Below are 17101 nucleotides of genomic sequence, written 5' to 3' on the forward strand. Positions count from 1 at the left end.
CAAATACACCCATTTTAGGCACTAATGTGTCTGGAAGGTAACAAAGGGTAAGTGTTTCGAATTAGTTTTAGTTGCCATAGCAAATGTTGGAATTGGAGTGAAATTGGGTTCTCCGGTTGCATCATGTATTTCTTTATCCCCCAAATTAATATAACAACATGTAGAATTCATATACTGTATATGGTTCTTTTTCATAATGCAATGACAATCACATCGTTTATGTGATGGGGAAAATGTTTTTAGTGTTTTGCCAGAGAATTAGCTGTAGAAGGTGGTTTATTCATTGCAGGGCAGTTGAGATTGACAACGAGAAAGACCTCTAATTCTAATCGTACTACCTGTTTCCTGATTGCCTTGATGCAGTGCATGTTACAGAAAGACAAACTGAAAGTGCTTCATTGACGAGACAAATTAGAATTCAAGTAAGCTTTCTCCGCTTCATTTCTGGACAATTTTATAGGTGCTTAGTTTGTGTTGGCTAAATCGGTCACAGGCAGTAAAACTTAAAGGCCAGTTTAATGGTCTCGGAAGAATCTTTAAGGAGAGCTGGGAGTCTAATTTTTGATGGAAAAGAGGTCATTTAAGTGGTGAGGCTGCTCGGCAGGTACTACGCCTTCAAAACGAGAAAATAAATGATCTGTTAAAGAAAGGGAAATACTATTCGCATCAGGGTGTTTGTCTTTATTAGCCAGGAAGTTAACAACCTACGTTCACATAGAAGTAGAAGATGTGCATGAATTCTAAGAAATTGTACTGGAACTTGCACAACAGCAAAGACTAGAACACAATAGACACATCGACTGTGTGCATGCAGTAACACACTCTGGAAATCTAGTAGCGTCACTTGACGTGTTCATGCAGTGCTTCCCACTGTGCCATGTAATAAAAGGAAGGGTTAAGCTTATGTGGTTTCCTCTGTTTTATAGTGAAAGGTTGGTGACAATGTCTCAGACACTTTGGCCCCCATCTCTCTGTGTCTGTTTTTCTAGTCCAACCCTTTCCTTAAGTATGGAACTGTCAAGGAATTCTTGGAATGTCTGGCTTTTTTTCCTTTTTTAAAAATGTTTTTATTTCCACAAAAGAAAGTAAAAGACGTAGTGAATTTATAATCTTCTCACAGCATGCTTGCGTAGATATCCAAAACAGGCTTTCACAACTTATAAGGTTAAATGCCTTGATGGCATATTCTGTTTCTGCTTATCTCATTAGTGTTTAATCCAAAGCACCTTTTTTACTCCACTCGCGCTGAGTGTATTCACTAAGGACCATGCCGACTCTCCCGGAGTCGTCGATACTGTTGAGATTAGCATCATAATTAATCGTTCTGTCCCCAGTGATTGCAGAATGCCGTCGTTTCCTTGACCTCTTCTTCCCTTTAAAGTCTTGGCAGCAGGTTTTTGTTTGTGTTTGAAGGTTCATTTCTGGTCAAAATGTGGCATTTCTTTAGAACAGCATCTGCCTGGAACTTTCCACTGGCTGCTGTCTGCTGTGCACCAAACCGAGCAAAATTAAACCAAACCAAGCTGTTGCCACTCCTCACCTTGGATGAGGTCTGCAAATGCAGAAAAAAATTCAAAAGCACAATTTTTTTCGATGTTATTACGATATGAATGCCTGATTATGTTGACTTTAATTCCGTCTTTAATGTTTGATTTCCTGAGCCTTCCTTCCATGTCCAGCATTTTGGGACCAGTGGTCTGTGCCAAACATGCTGAAGCCGTTAAGCATACTGACTCTTTAAGCCAAGGGGGTGAGGCACGATGCCTTTCAAAGAGTAAGGGGCCTTTGAAGTTGCGCTCGCCAGGGGTTGCCAGGTATGCTGTGTCAGCAATTCCAAACCATATTCCCACTGTTATTAATAATCTTACTCTTCTTTCGCAGAACCTGTTGTTGTACCTATACAAAGGTATTCCAAAATTTCATATTTATTTGTACCTGTAACCCTGAACACTGCTGGAGCTCAATACTGTCTCTATTGAGTCTTAGAAAAATAAGTCAGCCGTTGGCTTGGTTTAATGTTCCATCTCGTATTTGTGAGATCAATTGACAACTAAGTGAAGTAATCAGCAGAATATGGGACTGGTTGCCGAACTCTGTGATATTAGATTGAACCAGTGGTGTATGTCAGCCATTTTAAACGATAATGTTGTTAAGTCTTTGAAATAGTTTGGTAATTTTAGCTGCTTGGATTGGTCATCATGCTGCCTCTGCTCTTGGCTTCTATCGAGATTCATTTCCAGTAAGTTATTGGGTACCGCTTGTGAACAGTAATAATAGGCAGGGTTACGGATTCTAACGGAATGTCATAATTATTGCATATTTAGGTTTTGGAGTACAGTTAGAAGAGAGTGGAGCCTAGACGATAATGTTGACTTTCTTTTCTAACTTGGCTGATGTTCCAGTTCTACATAACTTTTTTTTTTTTACACAAGGAAAAAAAAAGGCTCTAAGACTTTATATTTAGTTTTGGTGACTTAAGTCAGCAAATGAAATTGAAATATGTCAAAACATGAGGAAAGTTCTCCATATTCAGATGCTTAACTTGGATTTCTGGGCATCCAATTCAGAATATTAAAATCATCCGCATGCTGAAACATCAGCCAAAAAAACTGCCCCAAAGCATCACTGATCCACTGCTGTTTTACAGAGGATATCAGGTGCTTTCCCTTCTGTATGGTTCCCTGTTAATGACTAAAAACTTAGACTTTTGTCTTATCTGATTACAACACATCATGATTGCTGTAGTAACTCGTAACAGTAAAGTGCTGCATTTTGTGAGACGCTCTCGGGAAGGGCTTCCTATGTTCAGCACTTTGTTATTAGATGGCCGTGTTTTAGTATTGTGTGCTCACAGGTCCAGTTCCAATCCAAGTTGTTTTAGACATACAATTTTCTCTTTGAGTGTTAATTGAGTTATTGCAATTGGAATGCTGAATGCACCCCAGGCCTCCTCACCTACATCAGTACCTGACTTTACTAAGACCGTTGTGCCTAAATAAGCACAAACGTCCATCCTCCCAGAAAAGTGGAGGGAATTAGAAGAGCAAATTGGGACTTAATGTGGGATGCAATGCTCAAAAAGCAAATACCAAACTTATGACCAGGTGTCCGCATACTTTTGACAATATAGTGTTTGTGGCCCTTTTAAGAATGGAGCAATATGGCAAATCAGTTTATTCTACACAAGGTTCTTAATTTAAGGTCTGAGCCTCGAACAACACATGTAACAGAGTGGATATTAAAGTTAGCTATTCATCATTAGACACCACTTATTATGTGAGGTGAGAAACATTTAAACTCTTTCAATCCACATTTCCTGCTTTGAAAAAAATTATCAGACTTTTCATACGCATAGTATTTTATGAGTTAGAACACTAGCATACTGCTAAACTAGCTGGAAGTGTTTGAGGTCTGGTTTACAGTATAACGCTGTTTGGATTTTACTGTAAAATGCACCACTGACTTCATTTCAATGAGTAAAATAGCATATTAATAATAGAAGATTGCCTTTCATATTATACATTATAAACTCTTTTGTGCACCATGTAGTAGTGGTTCAAGATGTTGCCATTACAATTTAATTATATTAAAATGCTATTTGTATCAACATCAACTTGTTTTAGTATCAGTTAGTGATGCCTGTATAAGTTCATGTTCGATACTGGAGAATGCAGGATTTAAAAAACACATCTAGAACTGTAGAGGGCTACATGACTCTAAAAGCACCCCTATCTGAAAGTGGAATAAGCAAAACATCCTGCTGCTTATGTCGGTGAAAGCGAACAATGTTTACATGCGTTACATTTTTAGATGCTGCTAAGGAAAAATACGTTTTCCCATGCATTAGTTTAAGATAGTTTTTTTTTTTTTTTAAGGTTAGTTCTTATAAAAATAAAAGCCAAAGGACAACTAGTTTTTCTGACCATTTAGTAAAATGTTGTTTTTTTGTAATGTTTGTGTCGCTTGTGTTTTGCTTGTTGTTATGACTGGTGCCATGATTTCTGAACAGGCCTGTATAGTGTCCTTTACTGTGCTGAAATCTCTTCTTATCAGAAACACACTGAATCAAAATGTGATTTACTTGTTAAGAATGAGCAACTGACAGAGTAAAGGTTTAAACAGATTCCTGCTCTTTCACTTCAAATTAACGGGTTTATTCATAACATCTCACATTGAAGAAGTTTTGGCCTGAACTAACAATCTTGCAATGTGATACTCTAATAGTTTCTGACGTATTTGCTTAAAAGCGTCAGCATCAACTAAAAAAAGAAAAATCCTTCCTGCTACTTGTTTTACTGTATGAGTAAATATTTTTTATTGGTTAAAAGCCTTGCTGAAATTCTCTGTACCGACAGAACAAAGTAAGCAGATACCTGACTATAAGATTCTCATGTTCTTTTTTAAACATCCGATTCCACATTTAGTGCCCATTTGCTCTTATGCAAGGTGGTATCAAAAAGTTTTGAGACTACTGGTGCTATTCTGACCACGTACGCTACCACGCCTGCGATTTCATCATGGAAGTTAGAACAAAGAGCAAATATGACATTTTGAATGAAACCAGGCAAATCTGCCACAGAGACATTTGACATGCGTTTAAAATATGGTGATGCCGCAACGAGTCGTTTGAGGTGCGAGTGGCACGCTTAAGAACATCACTAGGAGACGACGAGAGATCAGGAATGACCTTCAACGAGCTCAACCTCCTGAAAATGTTGAGACCATTCAGCAACTTGTGCATGTGGATCAACGGAGAACAGTCCACACGATCTCACCTCCACCCAGCCCCAACTCTTATAGAAGATGAAGATCCAGCTGAAAGGTCACTGTTTTGACACTATTGCGGAGTTTTAGCGTGAATCAGTGAAGGTGCTTGACACGCTTCAAAGAGAGGACTTCCAGGACATACTCAAGAAGTGGTGGGAACACTGAGAGCACTGTATTACTACTCAAGGGGACTATTTTAAATAAAGTACTTCCTTGTGAACAGTGCTAGTCTCTAAACTTTTGGATAACACCTCCCATTAGCCTCCACTCATCTGGAAAGACCTTTCATTAGAGCCTGTAATCTGATTCAGCCAAAAGGGTTTAAATTCAGGTACTGATGTAGGGGTGAAGAGGGTGCCTTTATTATTCCAAATCATCCCAAAAGTGTTTAAAAGGGTCAGAGCGCGACAGCAGGCAACTCAAGATCTTCCAGTCCAGCCCATGTAAATCGGTGTGCTTTGTACACAAGAGCATTGTCATGCTGGAACAGATTTGGGTCTCCTAGTTCAAATGAAGGGAAAATGTATTACTACCATATCCAGAGGCATTATGTATAATTGTATAGAATTGTTTGGGGAAGTAATTATTGGGGAGGAACCACATGTGACTGAAAGGTCAGGTGTCCACCACTCCCTCTCTTTCTCTTGCTCTCTATCTCTCTCTCTCTTTTTTATTCTTTTTTTCTTTAACTAGATTCAGTATTTCCCAAAATCTTGGGAACACTAATATGGTTACAGGCGCACATCAGAGCCACTGAAATCATAGCAAAGTAATGAGGGGCCGAAGTGGGCCAACTATTAAAAATAAATTAATCAGGTCAGTATGAAACCTTGACTTCTTTTGAATAAAAATGTTTCTATTCATCTTAATGAGACCCATATGCAGAGTTGTTCAGAACTTTCCTCTGAGGATATGCTGAGGGAAATTCTGCTTTGGGATAAGAGCATTATACTAATAAGACCATGTAGACATCTGAGAGGCTGAACACTTGGAAGCTGCTGCCCTACCTTACTCAGCTCAGCATACAAAAAGCTTTAGATTTAAAGAAAGTGACGCTCAAAATCAGTGTGCTTATTCAGACTGCTTTTGCTTGCCACGCTGCACAGTGTTGACCTTGACTCTGACCTTTTGACCTGCCAGAATTCCCTCAGCGAGGTTCTCCTTCTGGCTAGCAGTTATTAACAATACGTTCAATGTCGCGTGACCTTCTGTTGGCCGTGTTTTTCTAAGCCGAACTGAAAGAGCGCGGGAGAGAGACAGAGAAAGCGAGAGAAAAAGAAAATAAATAGTTGATGGAAATACCCTGACACTCCATGTCCTGATGTTAGCCACATTGACCAGCTTGGTGTTTTGAGGTATTACTCTAGAGCCGTGGAATGATGCTGGGTGATGTCATTTCCCTAAGCATTCCTTCTCCTAGAGTTGTGCATGAGAAGAAATACTTGCAGTGAGCATGACTCACACAGTAGGTGTCAGCAAACATTGCTTATTACATGTAAACACCGAATATGAATAATTTGTACAATCACTGTCGGAGGTAAGTTATAGCTGTAGGTGGAGCACAGACTGCAGGCTGTTTGTGGTTTGGTTAATTTGGATTTGCTTGGTTCCGTGATTGTATTTAGATCTGTTTTGAAGTTGAAAAGAATTGTTTATTTTAGTGCTTTTTCCCCGCAGCGCACATGGCTATTCAGGATTAATTAAATTGAAATGTAGCTTTTTGTGTGTTCAAGTAAATAAATAATGTTAGACTTTAAACATTTTCTTTACCATGTGAGGAGTTAAACAGGACAGGATGTGGTTCGATAGTGAAATAATGACCACTGTGTTGGTGTGATATGAACTGCTATCTGCTGAAGCATTTAAAAAAATTTTTTTTTTATATATATATTATTTTTTTAAGCTGATCATATCACACAGTGTTGTATTCCTACTATACAACAGCAATCTGACAATGTTTATTTTTATATTTATTAACAAGCAACACATCGCTTTTTTCCCCCCACTTTTCTTGCCAGTTTAGTGTTTCCATTTTCGATCTACTAGTTAACTCTCCTTCATCACTTAAGTTACAGGGTAATATAGAAAACTCAGAGGAAAGGGATATCTCCACTGGTCTGCATACATGACCTCAAACCCCGGATTAGCTTTGATCACTATGATTGACAGGCAAGAGTAAAGTAGTCTGCATAAATTTCAGCTATAGATGACAATGACATGTCAGGATTTAAACTCACCATCTTTAAACAGTGGAGAGAACGCTGTTCTGGTCTAATCACTCCAATGCTCTTCCTTGCTTTTTAACCTCATAGCCTTAAGCGCTGCGCCCGTGCAACCGATATCCCATTGTTCTTAGGTGTCAATGTTTAGCAATAGATTAAATAAAAAGGACTAAGAGTAAAAATTATAAACTAAAATCATTCTAAAGGTCTAAGCCTCAAGCAGCAATTTTAGATCACTGTTTTTCAATTGAAAACGTATAACGAATGTATTTGCGAATTTGTGTATGCAGTACACACAAACAACATGCATGAAAAATGCACTACTTACATTATTATTGTAATAATGAGTCACAAACGCATCCACTGCTGCAAATCCCAGTTTATTTAGAAATATATGGGTCCACTGAACAACATGCCGTAAAGCATTTTTGCTCCAACCAAACAATAGTGTTACAATTTAGATGGTTATTCTTCTGTTTATGTCACAGTACTTCAGTTGGTGTATTGTTTGTATATGTTTCGGAATAACTTTCGCATAAAAACGGCATCTCAGTGGTGAAAAAACAAATATGACTGGTAGAATATAGTGTTACCAAACAAATAAGACCAGACACTGAAAAAACAAACAAACAAAAAAAAAAAAACACGTAAAAGTAAAAATTGTTGTCCATGCTCTGAATTACATGTATAAGTCCCATTCAGGCACTTTAGGTCGTACTGGAGGCTGGTGTGCAGAAAAAATGTCACCAATGTGTTCTTACCCAGCGACTACCCCGCATGACAGGCTGCAATGGCGGGCTTGTAAACCTTCAGGGTAAAAGGAGCCAATCCTTGGTGAACTTTCCTTGAAGGAATTCCTTTACTGGACTGACTGGGCAGTTAACTGTATCTAAGTGGTTTTGTTCACACCATGCAGTAAACAGGCGCCACCTTGCAGCATACGACATCTTTGTGGTGAGAGCTCTGGATTGAAGAATGGTCTCTACCACCTCGGTGGAGAGGCCAGCGGCCTCCTCAGGGGCCTCAGCCTCCAAAGCTCTGGCAGGGGGTGTATTATTGTACCTGTCCTCCTGAAAGGAATCTCCCAGGGAGGGTTTTCGAGAAGGGCTACCAGGTCCGCAAACCATGGTCTGCCATGGTCTGCCGTGGGGCCACCAGGAGGAGACGGACTCTGTCCCGACGGACTTTTTCCAGAACTCCCGGGAACAGCGCAACAGTGGTAAAGCGTATGCCATGGCCACACCTGTACCATTGCATTCAGCCTTAGATGGTCTGGGGGTGTTAGTGAAAACAAGAGGGGGCAGTACGATGTCTCTTGAGTCAAAAACAGGCTCTGGCTTCAAGGAGAGCAGCTTCCCTCGGGCCCACAGGAGGATCTGATGTGCCAGCTTGTACAGGAGGCGAGATTGCAGACCCCCCTGGTGGTTGATATAGGAAAGCACTGAAGTATTGTTCCTACGGACCAACAAATGGTGGCTTCTTGGGTCTGGGAGAAAATGACTCAGTGCTTGAATTACTCCACACATCTAAGACACGTAGGGCCTGCGTGACCTCGATCCCCTTGTGTCTTGAGCCACCACTGAAGGGGTCTCATGTGCAGGAGGCCAAGAGGAACCACACTAATAGACTCGACACGAGCAGGGGACAAATGTTCCCGCATAAGGGTCAAATCCCATACTACGCCTAAGTAAGGGGTTCTCTGTGATGGAGAAAGCACACTCTTGTTGCCGTTTAGCCTTAACCCCAATTCCTTTATGTGGGCAAGAATGACATCTCGATGCTGGACTGCCAGTTGCTCTGATTGAGCCAATATTAACCAATTGTCGATATCATTTTGAATGCAGAGGCCCCAAAGCGTCAGCGGGGCCAGTGCTGCATCCACACACTTTCTGAAGGTGAGGGGTGAGAGGGCAAGCCTAAACAGAGGACCCGATATTGGTAAGCTTTGGCCCCAAAATCAAACCTCAGGAACTACCTGTGAGCTGGAAGGAATCCTTCAGATCTATGGTCACAAACCAGTCTTCGGCCCTGATTTGGGACACAACCTGCTTCGAGGTCAGCATCTTGAACCTGAGTCTCAAAAATGTGAGCGGTTTAGCAGACGCAACCCACCGTTCTTTTTGGGAACTATGAAGCACCGGTTGTAGAACCCGGACACTCTGTCTGATGGAGGGGCCACCCTGATGGCCACCCTCCTTAAAAAAGTGTCTACTTTTCATGACCAGAGCCCGCTTGGGAACCACCAGGGGACACCCCTGTTGAACCAGGGCGGGCAAGACCCGAACTCTGTCTATAGTGCTATATAGCGGGGTGAAGAAGAAACGCAGGAACGAAAGCAGTGTTTCGTCTTTTTGATCGCTTTCATCCTGAAAGAAATAAAAACTTTCCTACCTTTCCAGACAAACAAACACAAGTGCTTCTTCAACAACAGAAGCTAATGCTGGTTTCACTGTGCTTTCATGCTTCCTGGTCGTGATGTCACCCCGCCAGTAACACCGCGCTTTCCATTGGACGATTATACACGTAATTCAGTGCATGGACTACGGGGAAGTGTTCCCAAAGCATTTTTGACGCAGCTCAAGTTCCTGAAGGGGAACTAGAATGCTTCAAGGTCTTTGTCTGGAACACTTTCAAGTGGCTAAAAAACTATGATTCTTCCAAAGCTCTGAAACTGGAGACTCCATTCAGATAATTGTCTCCTTGCAGAAAACTTCCTGTATCTAAAAGTGTATGTGAAAGTTTTTTTTTTTTTTTTACCACAAGTTTTATATATGCAGTGAAACCCGGTTATGTCGATGTCCTAGGGGGTTGCCAAAAAGCATAGAGATAACCGATGATCGAGATAAACGAAAACCAATATGGCGGCAGTATATTATCGTGCTAGAATTTTCTTTATGTACATAATGTGCGTTAATAAATGAGAATGTGCATGCACGTGTTTTTGAGGTTTTTACACAACAGCGTTGCTGCGATTTGTTTGATGAAGGCATGCTATAAAAATGTACATACATGTTTGTTAACTGTCAGGAATCCACGCACATACAATCGCGCACATATGGTGCTCGTTTAGCCCTCATCACCAGCTCCTATTTAACCTTCCACACTCTCACTGTCCGTTATTGTTGGTATATGTTGGTTCACGGCGGTCTGGGGGTATGGGGATGCACCGTGTAATGTCGGAGTTATTGAAGTTTGTGTGGTCTGGCGGCTGGTATTTTTTGGTGTGGCTCCCTTGTCTTTCATGGCTAACTCGTACTGTATTTTGTGGTGACGTCTGAGGTGGTTGTAGAGATTGGTGGTGTTACCTTGCGGGGCTGCCACAATGCCAAAGCACTGCTTACAGATTACGACTCGTTGCGCATCATCGTCAGGTTTAAACCCGAAAAAATTCCACACGGTGCAATGTGCTCCTTTTTCCGTTACCAACGTTGCTGCATCTCATTTTTTCACTCATTTTTTCTCTCTTTTGAATGAAACCAATGTTACCGCTCTAAATCCACCAAGTTATGTTACCGCTCTAAATCCACCAATGTATTCGGGTCTGCCGCTTTGATACACGTCACGTGAGTGACAGCAGAACGCCGCAAATAAGGACGAGGGAGGAGAGAAACGATCGGGTCTGATTGGGGAATAAATAGGGTTTGGTTTTACACAGTGTGAGTAAGTTTGACTGATATAGCATCTTAGAATGTTGTAAGTAAATACGTGAACACGTGAATGCAGCATCTGAATACAGGGAAATACTATATATGCACGTGAATCGCCGTCATTTAAAAAGAAGATCGAATGTATGTATGAATCGAGATCGTGATTCATTTTTTTATTAATTGTGCAGCCCTAATATACAGTGGAACCTCGGAGCTCGCGAGGGTTAGGGACCAAGACCGGTCGCGAGTTCCGAATTTTCGCGACCTTTTGATACGCCCCTTCCAACCCAGTAAAAACCCAAAGAACACTATACGAAATCGATTTAAATGAGTAAATAACACTATTTCACTATTTACATAATAAAAATAGTTTTAAAGCATTTTTTAGACAATTTCAATATGTTAGGGGGAAACAATTAAAAAATAAATTACTTTTATTATTAACATTTGTGAACATCAACAGTTTACATATGTAAAACTATTTTTTTAAATGTGCCGCTTGGTTAAATAATATATGAAATAATATTTTATAAAAATAAAATGGAATAAATCAAATTAATGCAATACACTTTTTTTAATATATTGATTAATTGAGTAATCAGTTGTGTGTGTGTATGGGTGTGCTTTTATTTAATATTTAATTTTCTAATGATATGATCTTTGTAACTGTAACTTCTACTTATTTCAAGATACTTTAATAAATGTCTTTATTTCTTCCACCATTCTTTTACTCCCTCGATATGCGGAATTATCAGGATTTTATATAGCATTTTACATATTTTACTATAGCGTTAGCTGCTACACAGCTAAAGCTAGGCTATGGATTCTTTAGCCTTTTTAAATGCAAGCTTAAATCAAATCTCTTTCTCGGCACGGAGTGAGTAGTTACAGTGTTTCTTTTTTTATATTACTGGCATTGTTGTGTATGTTTTTAAGTTATTAATAATCATTTTAAAGTGCGAGGCAGAGACTAAACAAACTTGCGGTCTGCCACTTAATACGTGTTCCAATGGAAACAGATTCCTTTCAATAAACGTGTGATGGATAAAAGCCCAGAGTACTATGTTGTTAAAATGCATCATGTCTATACGAAATATTTATAGATTGGCCTGTTTGATACAGTCTTTTAGTTATTTTTTGGGCTATATGCTACCCTGCACTTGCCCCTCCCTAAAGTTTCCTTAGAAACAGTAGGGTTACTGGAACATCTTGCAATCAGCACTACTGCTGAAGATAACATTTAGACATTCATATCAGATTTAAGAATTCAGCAGCACTGTGTTGTAGTTATTTTCTTTAAGAATTCATGGACCATTCATTAAGTTATCTTTGCTTATTCATTTAAAAAGTCCTAAATACATTCTGTCTGAAAAGCTGCTTTTTCCACCACTGCTGCATTAACCTTGATCAGAGGGTTCTGCTCTGACATTCTGCAGTTACAGCGATGAGAAGAAAAGTTTAAAGGGCTCCTATAAGCTGGGCTCAAACGCAGGCTAATCGCTTTACAAAAGCATGAAGCCGTTGAAAGGTTTACTTTGCGCGGCATTCAGCCGGTGATGTTGATGGGATATGGCGTGTCCTGTACAGGGCAGCAGAGAGGCTGTGTGTTCTGGGAGACTGCTGCTTGCCACAGATCCTCATGCTTCTCTGCCACTGACTGAGCTAAACAAGGCTGCAGGTGTACCGTGTACATTGACAATGACGATGTGTAACTTACTTTCTGTATTATTGGATTTATTAAAACAGAAAGATTTATTTTATTTTTTTATTTTTTTACCAACGTCATGTGGTTCTGTGCTAAATTTGCTTATTTATTGATTCAAAATTTGATCAAATGACAGTTTTGCTGCCACAGAAACACTGACTAGTTTCTTGCATAAATGTTCCATTGAATTACAATTAAATAACCAATTTAAACTTTTAAAGGTAAATTCAGGCTGTATATATATATATATATATATATATATATATATATTGGCACGGTTACTGGGAAAAAATACTGAACTTTTTGCCGACAATCTTGGATTCTTTTGCTGTCTCATTATTTGGTCTTTTCCCCTTTTTTCAATAAACTTTTCAGCATTGTTTGGTTTGTAGGCATCTTTGCTTAAGCTAGCTTCTGGTTCTCTTCATTTATTCGTGAACAGGAAAAAAAAAAAGCAGCTGAAAGCAGCAGATTGGCGTAAGTGGTTGTTCCCCCCACCACCAAAATAAACCATTATGCAGACTACAAAAGTAAATAAAAAGAAAATTAATTAAATATGAATTTTGTTTTTGTTTTTCTGTGCTGCCTGGTACAGGTCTGCATCCCGGTGGGTGGTGACCCCTGTTTCAAAGGACCTAAGTGATACTCACAAATCAGACAGACATATTTCTTATGTCTGTTTCACAAGACTATAAACATAGCTTTAAAGCTTTTATAAATCATGTTATAATCATTATTGGATACATTTAATTATATTCAGTGCTAATGCTGTAACATTTTTAATACACTAGTGTGAACCTAGTGATAGCATTAGCGAAGACATATGACTAGCATGGGTTATACTCTTTATTACATTTTATGCTATGGTTGAAGTCACAGCAAAACTCTTTTTTTCTCTTTCAACAGTCACAGTAAGGGTGAATCTGATGGAAAGTGCCAGAGTGGCTATGATTTGGCTACTGGAACACCTTCACAGCCAACATTAGGCAGCTATCAGCTCCAGTTTACTATCCAGCAGCTCCAGCAGCAGAAACTACAGTCCAGGAAGCTACTGGACCAGAGCCGCTCTCGACATCAAGTCAGTAGAGGAACCTATTTTTAATGCTAATGAATGAGTCATGTACTCTGTTAAGAGTTATTGTGCTAACTACTATACTGTCTGAGCTGTTTTATTTGTGAGATGTACATATATCAATATTTCAACTCTTTTTTTGGTATAAACCATCATCAAACTGCAAAAAAAACTAAAAAACAATTGTGGATTTTATTCATGGCATTTACTTTTTAGTCTTTTATGTGCAAAACCTTCTAAAAATGACTGAAGTGGAGAAATCAGGCTCACATTTTTGGACACCTTAAGCTGAACAAGAGTTGTGTGCAGGTTAAAAAATGTGCAGGTTCAAACAGTTTAGTGTTTAGATTCCATTTTCAATTCCACTTATAAACATCACTGAGCTGCATGAACCAAGACTTGCAGTAGATAAATGGTGCTTTGTGCGTGTGCGTGTGTGAATGGGTGTGTGCGTGAAAGAGAATGAAAATGTGCACTTAGTGCGTCCTGGTGAGTCATAGCAGTATCAGTGAACCAGTTTAATTCTGCTTTTGGGTCTCTTTTGGTCTCTTTGGCCAGACACTTGCTCACCGAAACCACAATCATTAGCTGTGTAGGATAATCCTCAGCAAAAAATAGGGCCATTCTCAGGATGTGTTTTGTTTGGTTTAATCGCTAACCTCTAACTGATTGCATCTTCCAGGTGGTTTTGATCTAACATCTAAACTTTTAAACAATTTTGTTTAGTTAAAAGACCCTTTCCCACCTCCGCCCTACTTATGACACAGCTTACCATATATATATATATATATATATATATATATATATATATATATATATATATATATATATATATATGTGCCACTGTGATCACTGTATCACTTACACCTTAATGTGCCTATCATCAACCCCCTAATTATTCCTCAATTAATTGAAACAGTCACAGCAGGACAATTAGAGTGAAATATCTCAATTGAAATATTTTAACAAATTAACAATAAAATCAGCCTGAATAAAGGAGTAGCCTGAAAGGTCAAAGATAAAATTCTGTCCTAAGCTGCAGTTTTACTTATTTCTAGAAGATGGTGAACTTTGTTTTAGTGGACACAGATTCTTTTGCATTCCACTCTGTCTTTGTCTGACACGGAGGGCCTGTGTCAGTGCTCTGCACGCCAGATGGGCACGGCTTCATACAGGTGAATATAACCATTCGGTGTCATGGAAACAGCAGGGAAAAGATGCATCACTTTGTAAGAGGATAGAGAAAAATCTCTGCTTCTGAACTAATTGAAGCAAATGCAGAACAGAGAAAGTCATTTTCAGCATTTGTTACGTTTTATTTTTCGGTTTAGAATCTTCTAAATGTTTTTCAATCTTAAGAGCATATCGCAAAAATTATGTTCAACTTCCAGTATACATTCACTCACAAATCTGTGAGAATTCCTACAAAGCCTGAAAAAGTCTATTTACATTTTTTTTTTTACTACGGCTAATAATAGAACAGGGTAAATAGTATGCTTCTAATTTGCTAGCATATCCAATCTGTCTCTCTCTCTCTCTCTCAATGCTTTTCCAGAGTTTAGAGTCAGGGTAAGAAAAACATCTTCCACCAGTTGAACTGTGACTGATAATGAGGAATAACAGTAGACCTGCTACATTTAAATAAAGTGCTCAGGTTAGTGGTACTTATTCAGGAGATCAGAAAGACTGAACATAATTGTACAAGATGCTATTATATGCTCTATCCACTATTACATGTTGTAAGTTCCACTTTACTGGATCTTAGAGGTCCAAACATATTATAGCATGACTATGTGTCCTAAATGCGGTACATAAAGTCATAGCTTGGGCTTGAGTAGAAGAGCTTGAGCATATTTTGAGACTTACTAAGCATCCTAAGGATAAACTGCAACACAGGTTTTAATTTGTCAGTAATCTGGCCATATACTGTAGTGTATAAGAAGATATTAATGCATTTGTTGTTTGCGCCTGATTCTGGCCAATGTGATGAATATAATGCTACTAAAATAAAATAAAATAATTGTTATAACTAGTCACATGTGCAGAGGGTCAGATATGAACTTCGCAGGCCTTAGTGATCAATATGGGACTATGATAAATGATTATTCCGGTCAGAGTTGTCGTGGTTTGAATCACTATTTGTAAGGATTCTCGAAAATAGAACCAACTAGGTTCATTAGAAAATATTGCAGTCGGGTACAAACAGAAATAATGACTGCAGGAACGGGCGGGATTAGTCAAAATTCTTTCGGGAAAACATCCCTGTGCTCATTTCAAATTTGAACCAGGCAAGAACTTGTCTGTGTAACCAGCTATGTTTTAAAGCCTTTCATGCACTCATAATATTATGTAGAGTTTTTCCATCTTTAGTTAACATCCTGATAAAGATAGTCTTATCTTAGTTCATTTTATTTTTTTAACTAATTCATTAACATAAATTAACAAACCAAAGTTTGAGATTATTTTATTGTGCCTCATTAGATTTAAAGTATATTTTGTTTCTACAGTTATTGCATATAAATGTAATGGGAAATATCATTCTTTTTTGCTGTACTTACTTCTTGTATTAACTTCTCCCAAACCATCGCTTCAGGTTTACATTGAGCTATTTTACTAGCATTTAAATATGATTTCAATTGAGACCACAAGCTATTGGATATTAAATGGTCATTATTTGAAAAAGAAACTTTTTTTCCTTATGAATATTGATGACCCAGATGAACGCAAATTGAACATTTGTTTTAATAATGATCCACTCTTAAAGACACAACTAGGTTTTTTTGGTGCACAAATTTCCTGACATTTTCACTACATCCATTCAGATGCTGCTAAATTATACTGAATGTGTTGAAATGTCCATTTGAAAATTCTAATGTAAATTTGACCAGGCAGAAAAGAGTTAACAGTTATTGATTTACTGCATTAATGATGGTCGTCCTGATTTAGTGTTTTTTTGTTCAGGTGTTTATCCAGAAATATTACAGGAGTCTGCATTCTGAGTTCATTCATGAGTCAGTTGATTTTCAGCCAGTGTGCCCAAGTCTTTTATTTGAGTCTGAACTTTGGGGCAATTGTGTGTTTATTTATTTATTTTTTTTGTGTTATGTGAATTTCTTTGTCTGGGACCATTTACAGTATTTGTTAGAGGAACTGAGCCATGATCAATAGTGCGCTTAGAAAAATTATGTTTTTTTTTTTTTATTTGCTATTCCTTTCTTTGCTCATTTTATTTGAGTTCTTTGCTGTTGAAAGCAGTTGTTAAAAGGCCTTGAATGATTCTCTGATTATCTACAATTTAAACACGTTTTATTGTGGACTGAAGTGTGTTATTGGGCTGCTCTGCTCCATGTTCCAGTCACTGGGTGCAGACTGCATGGCTCCTGGGATGGCTTGGCCAGCAGCCACCTGGCAACATTAGAAAGGTGCCCTTTCCTGGCCTTTCTCAACAGAAGCATATACCGAGACCCTCCAACCTCCAAGCTCGGCCCACTCATTTATCAAACCCCAGCAGCTTCAGAACACACTTACTGTCATACTGCTGGATGCTTTGAGGATAAACACACACACGCACACACGCGCACACACACGCACACACACACACACACACACACACACACACACACACACACCATGAATAAACATATCTATATGTCCTTTCGCAGGATTACAAAGTCCCTCACAGACACTA

General features: G+C 38.8%; 1 protein-coding gene across 1 annotated transcript in view; it reads left to right on the plus strand.

The window, feature by feature from the left end:
- ttll5 (tubulin tyrosine ligase-like family, member 5) overlaps positions 1-17101 on the plus strand; it is an 83150-nt gene that overhangs the window by 47437 nt on the left and 18612 nt on the right. The window contains exon 30 of the mRNA XM_046854924.1: positions 13248-13419. Coding sequence (XP_046710880.1) covers positions 13248-13419 — 172 coding nt within the window. The remainder of the gene's footprint in view (positions 1-13247; positions 13420-17101) is intronic.

The sequence above is a fragment of the Silurus meridionalis genome, chromosome 8 (assembly GCF_014805685.1).
Source record: "Silurus meridionalis isolate SWU-2019-XX chromosome 8, ASM1480568v1, whole genome shotgun sequence".
In the NCBI taxonomy this organism is placed as follows: domain Eukaryota; kingdom Metazoa; phylum Chordata; class Actinopteri; order Siluriformes; family Siluridae; genus Silurus; species Silurus meridionalis.